Raw genomic sequence first — 12013 nt, 5'->3', positions numbered from 1 at the left:
AAATGCCCTGTACCTCAAGGAATTCACATTCCATCAGTTTTATAGATGTGAAACTTTATAGGTAGAGAACACATGTGAGTTACAAGAGCTTATCATGGAAGATAATGTTAGATTCTTCAAAGAAGATTATTTTTGTCTATAAAGGATATTTATATTCTTCCTACTGTGCTCAGGAAGAATAAATCAAATGAATATAAGTAACTTTCCTTATCTTCCTTTTTATAAAGTATCTGCTGTATTTACTATTTGTTCATTAATTCCTACAGACAATTATCGACCATCTACTACAGGGAAAATAAGATATTCAGGCATCAACCCTCCTTCCAAGAAACTTGCAAAACGTAGAAATAGTGACATACATATATGTAGAACACGATTAGTGCCTCGAGTGGAGAATGGCTAAGTGCCATGGCAGTTTAGAGACAAATGAGTTTCTTCTGGCTGAAAAAGAGTCCAGTTCCATGGAACAGGCAGTAAAGAGGGCTTTGAAAGATTCCTGACAAAAGAACCTGGCCCGTTCCCTGCCCCAGCCAAAACCCCCGGTTACCCCAGTCACACCAGCCTTCAGCTGCACTGAATTTCCTGCATGTCTTTCCTCAAGTCTTGCTTTCTCTAGCCTCTTGAGACCTTGGAATCTACTTGCCGTCCTCCTTCTTCCCCACCCCCTTTTCCTCCAGCCTGGTTAACTCAGCCATCTCTTGGGTGTCAGCTTAAAGCACTTTCTCCAAGTAGCCACGGCCACACTCTTTAGGATGGAAAGGCTGCTTCTTCATGCTTCCCCACGTTCTCCTAGCATGCTGGTGGTCCTTTCCTTATTTCACTATATGCTCTCATTGCTTTACCAATACTCCAAGAAGGACTAGCCTGTGATGTCTTGAATGTCCAGTGAATGAATATGAAACTCATTTTGTAAGCAATAATGTGCCACAGAAGGGTTTTATGCAAGTGCACAAAAGGATCCTTTTTTTTTTTTTTTAAAGCGATGAGGTCTTGCACGTTACCAGGACTGCCCTTGAACTCTTAGGCTCCAGTGATCTTCCCACCTCACCCTCCTGAGTAGCTGGGACTACAAGCAAGAGCCACCATGCTCAGCTTCAAAGAATCTTCACTATATTCTACGAAAATCATCTGACAGAAATGTGAGGTTCTATTATCAATTGATATGATGGAGAAAAAAATTTTTTGATGAAAATTATACATTAAATGAAAAAGTTTATAAAATAGTATATATAATATAATCCCGTTTGAGAGGTAAAATACATTTAAAGCTGTGTATGAGGCAGGGGCATTCCTTGCAGTCAGATTTAAGGCCAGTCTGGGCAACACAGAGAGATGCCATTTCTACCCCAAAAAAATAAAACAAAAATAAATTTTAAAAAACTGTGTATATGTGCATGCATGTATCAAGCCTGGAAGGATACACATGAAAAGATTTAGAATACTTAGTTAACTCTGGGTTGTATGAACATAATTTTTCTTCTTTTCATTTATCTATATTTTTACTTTTCTCTTATATACCATTACTTTTCGTTTGTTTGTTTGTTTTTGAGACAGGGTCTCACTCTGTCAACCAGGCTGGAGTGCAGTGGTGTGATCATAGCGCATTGCAGCCTTGAACTCCTAGGCTCCAGCAATCTGCCCACCTCAGCCTCCCAAGTAGGTGCGACCACAGGTGTAAACTGCCTCCCAAGTAGGTGGGACTACAGGTGCAAACTGCAAAACATGTTGAAAGGATCTATTCCCAAAACTGAGCAAATCCTTTTACATGAAGTTCCAGAACAGACAAAATTAAGCTATGGTGATAGAAATCAGAACAATGTCTGCAGCAGTAGGGAGGGCTGACTGGAAAGGGGCAGGACAGAACTTACTAGAGGGACTGAAGAAGTTTGTACCTTGATGCGGGGGCAAGTTACAAAGGATTATACATATGTCAAAGTCCACCCAAAATACATGCTCAAAATCTGTGCATTTTTGTGTATGTAAATGAAACCTCAATTACTAAAAGAAAGAAAAAAAAGTTATAGTACAACTCAGACTCTACCAAAAAGTGATTTACTTCTGGTTGTATTAATAATATCAAAACCTTACAAACCATACCTCCTCATTTCCCTTCCAGTTACAAACATCCCTCGTTGATATCTATACCCCCACTCCACACATACCCACCGAAAGGTGAATGTGATCATAAAACACTTACGGCCTAAAATAACTTTTACTGTCAAGGTCAAATCTTCTACTTCTAAATATTCAATAGTGTTTGTTAGAAACGTGTTAAACAGCCAAACATTCCTTATTTAATTTTTTCTTTAAATAATGAGAAAATTATGCTGAAACTATACAACGTCAGAACACAACATATGTGTGGAACAGCTGTTTGAGAAGATAATACCGTTTGCTTCCTAAACTACTTCACAGGAATGTCTTGAAGATTAATGAGACAATGGACCAGATCGTTTTCAGTGGGTGAACTGTTTGCTGTTGGTAATTTGGGTACATCAGACCACTAGAATACCATTACCATTAAAGCAAAATAGCAGACTTAAAATTTTATATTCTAATAGTGAAGTTTTAAAATATTCAACATGGTGTTTTTTGACACATAATTTATACTTGAAATGTACTTTAATTCCTTTAAATAAGAACAGAAAGCTTTTGATTGCTGAGTTAAGCAATAAAGCTCTTCTTTTTAACCTTTTAAGTGTTTATCATTATACTAGTTGCCCAGCGATGAAAACAAAAGATACAGTCACTGCCCTCCCTCAAGAAGCTCATAATTTAGTGAGGATAACATACAAAAACTAGTATAAATGCAATATGACAACCCTTTTTAAAAAATTCCTATGCACTTGGTCCTCCAGAAGTATCTGGATGGGGCATTTGACCAGAATGGGACGGAGACCTGTGAGGTGGAGGGGTGGGTATCAGAGAAGGCCTATGGGAAGCAGTGGCACCTGAGCAGACCGCCCCTAGAAGGATGTGGCCTTCAGTCAAAAGGAGGGCCTAGGGGCTGTGCAGAGAGTGCTCAGGCTCGACTCCACAGATGCAAAGAAAGGCGGCCAGCCCAGGAGACACAGGGTACTCCTAGAGGTCTCCAGTGCTAGGCAGGGCAGGAGATGAAAAAGGAGAGGCCGATGCAAGCAGACTGGGAAGAGCCTTCTAGCAAGGAAAGAACATATGCATCTGGACTCTGAGAAAGACTTAGACAGATGTGGCAGCCAGCAGCCTGAAGGAAGTAACTGAAGTCATCACCCAAGGAGGTCTGCAGCATGCACACAGCAGAAGACTGTTACAGAAATCCTGACAGCAGGCCCCAGTGAAGAAGAAACAAGCAAAAGAAATCTAGGCAGGTGCGGTCAGATATGTGAACAGTATGTCACAAAATCCAAAGAGTAGAGAGCAGGAGGGAATAACTCACAGTGACAAGTCACAGAGACGAGACTACAGTCTTGTTCGAATTTGACAGTTTGTGGGGTATATTAGACCCTTCTTGCCTTGTTATAAAGGAATACCCAAGACTGAGGCATTTATAAAGAAAAGAAAAGAAAAGAAAAGAAAAGAGGTTTAATTGCCTCACGGTTCTGCAGGATGTACAAGCACAGCCCCAGCATCTGCTGGGCTCCTGGGGAGGCCTCAGGGAGCTTTTACTCATGGCGGAAGGCAAAGCAGGAGCTGGTACATTATGTGGTGAGAGAGGAAGCAAGAGAGCAAGTGGAAGAGGCTTCACACCTCAAACAGCCAGATCTTGTGAGAACTCATTACAGCAAAGACAGCACCAAGGGGATGGCGCTAAACCATCATGAGAAATCCACTCCCATGATCCAATCACCTCTGGTCAGGCCCTATCTCCAGCACTGGAGATTACATTTCAACATGAGATTTAGATGGGACGAATATCCAAACTACATCACGGGGTCTCAGGTGCCCTCAGCAAGAACAGGTTCGACGAGATGATGGAGAACAACGGAGGAAGTGGAGTTCCTGCAGACTACAGCTTTCAGCAAGTCTGGCTGTGAAGGGAAGAGGAGGCAACCACAGATGGCGATGGATTCTGGTTGAAGGACGGTTTTGAGAGGGTGAGGAGAGGGAGTTTAATGCCATCTGTTTGTATTTCTTTTGCAGTTTTGGTTTCGTTTTGAGAGTTTCCAGTGTTTATATATTAAGACAAAAGAATCATTTATTAATAGAAATGGTAGGAGAACATTTTAAAATCAGGAAATAACTAATAAAGACACCAAACAGGAGAGAAGGATGGAATAGGAAAGTTACTAAGAGGTATCTGTAGGGGTGGAGGTGTCCAGAGGAACGCCTCTTTCACTGAGAAAGAGGAGGAAGCCCTGAAGGTGGGTTTAGGTACCAAAGAGTTTGTAGGTGTTGAGAAGGAGGCTGAGAGGATTCCTTTTCTCATTATGGTACCAAGAGAGCTTATTTTTGTTGACCTAGGATGGTGAGGTTGGTTTCTGGTTCCTCAAATACTACTTTAAGGAAAGAAAGCTACACAATTATTCATCTAAAATAAGCATAAAAGTGAGAGTTAAATAGTTAATACATTTCAGATATTTCACTGTCTTGTTTATTTGCAATGACATAAGGGTGACACACAGTGCTTAAAATGAACTTAATTTTACCAAAATTAGTTCATTTCACCCTTACAGATGACAGTTGGTTATCAGTGACTGATACACAATAAAACCTGGTATATACTAATACAGTATATCAATAAACATTTATTAGAAAACACAAAATTAAAAGCTAACTTAAAAACACAATCATTAATTCTACATAGAACTTTTAGAAACTTTCAGGGAGAGAGAAAGAATATCTCTACAAAAAAGTCACATTTCTTCTGGTCATATAAAAGAGGCTGAGGCAACAACTTGTAGAAACTATTATTTGTATTTGTGTTGAACTAATAATGTACAGTATACATGAAAGCTGGTTCCCAAACTGTGTATGACAGGTGTTCTACTGAAACAGATCACTAACCGTATGTGCTCACCAGACTTCAGAGTGCTTATGCTCCTTTCCGCCCCTCCACCTCACCCGCCTGGAAGATGGTGCCTCGCAGCTAACAATACAGGCTTTTTTGGCCTCTTGAGAAATATATCATCTACCTACACAAGGGCACTGCAAGCCATCACTAATGAGTGAGTATCAAATGAAACACTTTGCTACAGTGGTACTGTTCCTAAAGATACTACAGAGTACTGCATATACAAATTTTAAATATAAGAATAGAACTCAAAGAAAGAAGACAATGAGGAATAAATTCATTATGTATTCCCCAAAATCTATAAAAATAATATAATTATTTTTAAGTGAATAAGCAAAATGAATGAGTATTGTATGCTACCATCTGAATAAATTTTTAAAGGAGTAGATAGAGAGCTAGATATTCATATAAACACGCACACAAACATATACTAATATATAAAAATATTTCAAAGTATGTGTTTTTGAAAGTCATTCACGGTCACGGTATCCTCTGCGCTAGACTCACCATGTCAGAGATGTGAGAGATCTAAAAGCTGTTAAAATGAGAGGTTTTCCCCTTCCAACGACACAGAAATCAGGAAACAGAAAAAAGGAAGAGGTTCAGGACCTTTCCCAGCTATGCTATGTCTTCCAGAGCCACTGATGAGGGCCAACCCCTCCCCAGTCTCAGCCTACAAACCACACTGTGCCAAGGCCCAAGTCTTTCTGTGACAAAAAGCACACGGAAAGGAGGAGCCCTGTCAGAAGGTGCAGTGGCCATGGAAAGAGGAGCCCAGTGGCTCTGATCCCCACAGGTTCCCAGACCTGTGCTGAAGGAGAATCCTCACTCCCCAGCAGGTAGGCAGGCAGGCAGGCACACCCTTTCTCCCTCTCCGTCCCCATAAGGACAACTCTATGTACATGCCCCAAATACCAAGAGAGGCATTTCAGTTAAATGTTAGTCACTAAGAAAATGGGGTTTTGGAAATTCACTTTGTAACATGTTTATCCTTTTGTGTGCCTGTAGGTTTTGGGGGATTACTTTTCTGATATATTTGCTTTTATCAAAAAGGAAAACTTACTGTTGATGTGATCGATGTAGTAGACACCAATCTGAGGGTCAAACCCTGCTTCCCATCCCCACGGCAGCTCATCCCCAACACAATCAGCAAATGACAAGGGCTTCGTTAACCTACAACAAACCAGAATAGACACACCAGTGATTCTTTCCGTCAAACCACATATGTCAAAATTCAGCACCCTAACCACAAGTGTCTAGGTTGCATTTAAAATCTTGAAGAAAAAAAAAAAAAAAACAAGGATAAAATACAGATGTGTATATCCAAAAAAGTAGGACAAGTCACAGTAACCTTTTGAAAGTTCACTGCTTAATATTTGGAGATAAATCTAGTATTTGGAGATAAATCTATATAATAAATAAATAAAGACATCCTAAACCAGGGAGAACGCCAAGCTGAGAGTGAGGAAGCCTGGGATCTAGCTCTAGCTCTGCAGTGAAACAGATACCCCATTAAAAAGAAAAATGTATCCCAGGATTCAAATACTGGTATCATGAAAATACTATCAGTAGTTTCGAGACAAGATCCGCATCAGGTTACATCAATTTCAGACTGGATGTTCATATATAAATTAACTAAACACTCAACTGTGAAGTCTACTATAAGTTCTCCTTGAGAGGAAGGACAATTTTTTTTATAAGTATCTTGTACATAACAGTCACTCAACAAAATTTTGAACCAAACCAAATACATAAAGTATTCATTCATATATCAATGTGATCTCACCTTTTGAAATTGCTTTATACTCTCTCAAGACCATTTTTTCTTTAAGACACTTTCTCTGTAGGAGTTTTTCTCTTTAAAATGAATGAAGAAACTACACAGTTTCCTAAGCAGAGTACAGGTTTCAGACTTAATTACAATACATTTTTTTTTCTCACTCTCTTGCATTTTGCTTTTGAGATTTTCCCTGGCTACTGGAGCAGCCATGGGCAGGTTAACACCACAGATGCCTTGCTGGAGGGTGGCCACCATCAGTCAACACATTTTCTAACTTAACGCACTGGCACCACTAGCATGGTTCTTACATACAAAATCTCCTGGAATCCCTTTTATCCATGCTAACGACTATCAAAGATCTCACGTTCAACTGAAATATAGGTCATTTTCAGAATTCTATCATTCTTCAGAATAACAAAGTACATCATCCACCCTTCAGAATGCTGAAGAATGATATAAAAGGAGGAAAATTCTTTTTTTCCAGGCCTACTCTGCAATAGTCATCCAAGGACACAAAACAGCAATAGAAAGGAAGGATCTATTTTCCTCTCAACCTTCCTATAGCATGAAATCTCTCCTCCTAGAGATAGCTCCAAAGAAGACACTGGCCTTCCAAATCAGCTCAGCAGACAGAAGCAATAATGAGGATAACCCGTTCTACCACTGACTCACTGTGAGACCACTTACTGGGCACCTCTTCCTACCTCAGTTTCCTTCTCTTTTAAGTGATGATTACACCCTCACATACTCTCCCTGCAATTTAACTAGCTCCTAAAATTAAACTCAGGATAAAAAGAAATTAACTTGGAAGAGCATCCGGGACGTTATAAGTAGTCAAAGTGTCAGATTATTAACACAAGCACATGTGAACTCTCTCATTTATCCCTCAGAGGAATCAAGTCAGGCAGCACAGCATAGAACTGTGGTTCTCAGAATACAGTTCCCAGAACCAGCAGCATCAACATCTGGGACCTTGTTACAAACACAAATTCTAGTTGGGCACCATGGTTCACACTTGTAATTCCAACACTATGGGAGGCTGAGGCAGGAGGATGGGTGAGACCAGGAGTTCAAGACCAGCCTAGGCAACACAGTGAGACCCTGTCTCTACAAAAAATAAAAAATTAGCCAGGAATGGTGGCTCATGCTTGTAATCTCCACACTCTGGGAAGCCAAGGTGGGAGCATCACTTGAGCCCAGGAGTTCAAGGCTGCAGTGAGCCGTGATCACACCACTGAATTCCAGCTTGGGCAACAGAGCAAGACCTTGTCTCTAAAAAAAACTAAAATGATTTAAAAAAAATAATAGAAATACAAATTCTTGAGCCCTATTGTAGAATCAGAAACTCTAGGTCCCAGCAATGTATGCTTTCCAGGTACTTCTGCTCCACACTAAAGTGTGGGAACCACGGGCTTAGAAGTCAAGAGCTTGAAATTTGGTATCAAAGAGATCTGGGCTCAAATCTTTATTCTGCCACTTACTCACTATACAACCTAGAGCAAGTCATTAGCCTTAAAAGCCCTAGTTTCCTAACGTAATTTTTTAAGGGAATAGGAGGAAAGATTAAGTTTAGATGGGAACTAAACAGTATAACACCCGAGAAATGGTAAGCTTCAATATATGTTAGATGAGTAAAATGAATCTCAAACATGTTAAGCAATATGCCCAAATGTGGCAACTTGCCATATTCACTTTGTAAACATGGAGTATATTTGAACTCAATCTGAGTTCAAATGCAAAACAATTTATTCTTAGAATTGTGCTCAAATTCTGTCTTATATCAAAACTGTCCCAGAAAACTGATTTTTCTTTTGACAAAGAGTGAGATACCATATCAAAAATCCCTATACCCTAGGACACCTCCTTGTCTACATACATGGTCTCTTTGACTACCTCAATAAAGCAACTAGATAGAGCTCCTGTGCCAGGTCACCCTCTATATCATTGTTTGATGATTCTCTTTCACTAACTCCACTATCAATGCTGTCTAAAAGGCACATGCATCCTAAAGAAATGAAGGAGGAGGAAACATGAGAATGGTAAGTTTAAGTGACAAAAGAGAAATATTAGACCAGTATTACCCAGGCACCAATTCGATGTGCTTAAGCATGAGTACGGCAGGAATATACTTATTACTTTAAGAATAAGAAGCTATAAAAGCTTGAGAGCATGTGCTATGATTACAAGTTAATAGTAACTTGATTACATTTGGAAATAATCCAGTTTCTTCCACTAACTGGTTAGCAGATAAGCATTTAATTGTCACTGTTCTAAGACTACAATTACATCTGTAGGTATACATGTAATCGTGAACTCTGAAAAATTCAGAAGATTCCATTCCCAAAATTTTGAATATAAAAATCTCTTTGCAGAGTTCCTTCAAATATCAATTTAATACTTTATTTTCTATATATGGATAAACATATATATTTTCTCTGCACTCTATCAATAAGTAAAAGCATTACATAGATATTTGCAAATATTAAAATTTTAGGATTGAATTCTTATGCAAATTATAAAATATAAATAGACAACATTATCAGGTTCCAAACAAATTAAGCACCCAATTACGGTGCTATCCTGATAAAAAGAAAATATTACTATGATGTACTAAGAAGTTTAACACAAAGCAAAAAGAACTAACAGACGTATTCCAAAATTACAAACAATATAAATTAAAACAAATACAGTGAACTGAAATGTTAATTAACTTTTAAATTTCTTCTTCTTGTTGTACACAAGGAATTTCTTACACATTCAAGCTTTCTTTGAGTTAAGTAAAAATGGATGGAGTTTGTTTTTGGTTGGTTCTCTGCAAAGGAGCAACAACAAGCAACAACAACAAAATCCTGAAATTAACTAGAGTCTTTATGCTGAATTCCAGAGATTACTGTTTGCTTAAAAAGGTCTTCCTTTGCACTGTGCAAAGGAATTTCATATTATGAAGAAAACGGTAATTTACTGCAGCACTTTGCCAATGTTTATATGCAAAATTTAACTCTGCATGGTATTTCCTCTCCTTGCTGGCATTATATCATTCTTTCACACTCATTGAATATTTATTGTCAACTCAAATACGTGTCCTATGACATGAGATGCCATACAGTGATGTATCTGTTTACTTCACAATTACATGATGGTGAATACCGTGTGAGTACAAGCACAACTCCAAAAAAAACTGAGTTTGTACTAATTGCACTAAATGAATAAGCACTTGAAAAAAACATTTCAGGTTACTAAAACTCTTGCCACAATTCAGAGCATCCCAAATGTATAGTTTAGCACAAACATTACAGGTCTTAACAGTTATTTTTACTTTGTAGCATCTGTTCTCATTGTTTTTTTTTTTTTTTTTTTTTTTTGAGACGGAGTCTCGCTGTGTCTCCCAGGCTGGAGTGCAGTGGCGTGAACTCGGCTCACTGCAAGCTCCGCCTCCCGGGTTCACGCCATTCTCCCGCCTCAGCCTCCCAAGTAGCTGAAACTACAGGCGCCCGCCACCACGCCCGGCTAGTTTTTTGTATTTTTAGTAGAGACGGGGTTTCACCATGTTAGCCAGGATAGTCTCGATCTCCTGACCTCGTGATCCACCCGCCTCGGCCTCCCAAAGTGCTGGGATTACAGGCTTGAGCCACCGCGCCCGGCCTTGTTCTCATTGTTTAGCTAACACAAAGCAGAGCTCACACTGTCAACTGCTTATGATTACTACAGAATCTGCTCACAGGAACATTACTGAATTACTCTAAGAGAACAGAGAGGAAGTAAGATGTGTTTCACAACTTGAATTTTAAAGCAAGGATAAAGCACTAGAAATCTTTCCACAGTTCTAAAAGATTCTTCATTTATAAATGATGTCAATTAGTTCCCTCAAAATAACTTTTCTTTTTTTTTTGAGACTGAGTCTCGCTCTGTCAACCAGGCCGGAGTGCAGTAGCGTGATCTCGGCTCACGGCAACCTCCATCTCCCTGGTTCAAGCAATTCCCCTACCTCAGCCTCTCCAGTAGCTGGGATTACAGGTGCCCGCCACCATGCCCGGCTAATTTTTTTGTATTTTTAGTGGAGATGGGGTTTCACCATGTTGGCCTGACTGGTTTCAAACTCCTGACCTCAGGCAATCCACCTCCCTCAGCCTCCCAAAGTGCTGGGATTATAGGCGTGAGCCACCGCGCCTGGCCAACAACTTCTATCTATCACTAGATAGGGAAACTAGCAACACAAAGAAACAGACAAAGGAGAATAGTAGAAAATAGTGGATAGAGGCAACAAGAAAAAAAAATAGCTTTTAGGAAAAATTATACAAACCACTTTGGAAGATAATAATGAGATTAGTTCCCTGTGTGTGAGGAAAGTAGCTTAAATTATTAGAAAGAAGTGTCATATTAGAAGGCCAGGCGCGGTGGCTCACGCCTGTAATCCCAGCACTTTGGGAGGCCAAGGTGGGCGGATCACCTGAGGTCAGGAGTTCGAGACCAGCCTGGCCAACTTGGTGAAACCGTGTCTCTACTAAAAATACAAAAATTAGCCAGATGTGGTGGCACACGCCTGTAATCCCAGCTACTCAGGAGGCTGAGGCAGAAGAATCGCTTGAACCCAGGAGGTGGAGGTTACAGGGAGCCAAAATCAGGCTATTGCACTCCAGCCTGGGGACAAGAGCGAGACTTCATCTCAAAAACAAAAACAAAAAAAGAAAGAAGTCATATTACATAGAATTTCTAGAAAATAAACAGATATTAGAACAGGTCACAATGGGCCAGGTGCAGTGGCTAATACCTGTAATCCCAGCATTTTGGGATGCCAAGACAGGCAGTTCACCTGAGGTCAGGAGTTCAAGACCAGCCTGGTCAACATGGTGAAAACCCATCGCTACTAAAATTACAAAAATTAACCAGGCATGGTGGTGGGCATCTGTAATCCCAGCTACTCGGGAGGCTGAGGCAGGGTAACCACTTGAACCCGGGAGGTGGAGGTTGCAGTGAGCCAAGATTACACCACTGCACTCCAGCCTGGGTGACAGAGCGAGACTGTCTCAAAAACAAAACGAAAGAACAAGTCACAATGCGGAGAATCACCTCTTCCTAAAATCACTTTACCTAAAGACAAAAAAATAGACTGGGCAGCATCTGGAGGCTCCAGTCTAGCCTCACTCCCCTATTCTTCCTGCCATGAGCCCTTTCAGGTGTCTGGCAACTTATATCATTGTTTATTAGAACACTTACCCAATATTTTGAAGATCATTTTGTGACCT

At 40.0% G+C, this 12013-nt stretch overlaps 1 protein-coding gene across 1 annotated transcript in view; it reads right to left on the bottom strand.

Annotated features, from left to right (window-relative positions):
• WWC2 (WW and C2 domain containing 2) overlaps positions 1 to 12013 on the bottom strand; it is a 228885-nt gene that overhangs the window by 118091 nt on the left and 98781 nt on the right. The window contains exon 2 of the mRNA XM_025385999.1: positions 6054 to 6163. Within this exon, the coding sequence (XP_025241784.1) occupies positions 6054 to 6163 (110 nt within the window). The remainder of the gene's footprint in view (positions 1 to 6053; positions 6164 to 12013) is intronic.

The sequence above is a fragment of the Theropithecus gelada genome, chromosome 5 (assembly GCF_003255815.1).
Source record: "Theropithecus gelada isolate Dixy chromosome 5, Tgel_1.0, whole genome shotgun sequence".
Taxonomy (NCBI): domain Eukaryota; kingdom Metazoa; phylum Chordata; class Mammalia; order Primates; family Cercopithecidae; genus Theropithecus; species Theropithecus gelada.
The sequence above is the reverse complement of the archived record's forward strand: the minus strand, read 5'-3'. Positions and strand labels throughout refer to the sequence as shown.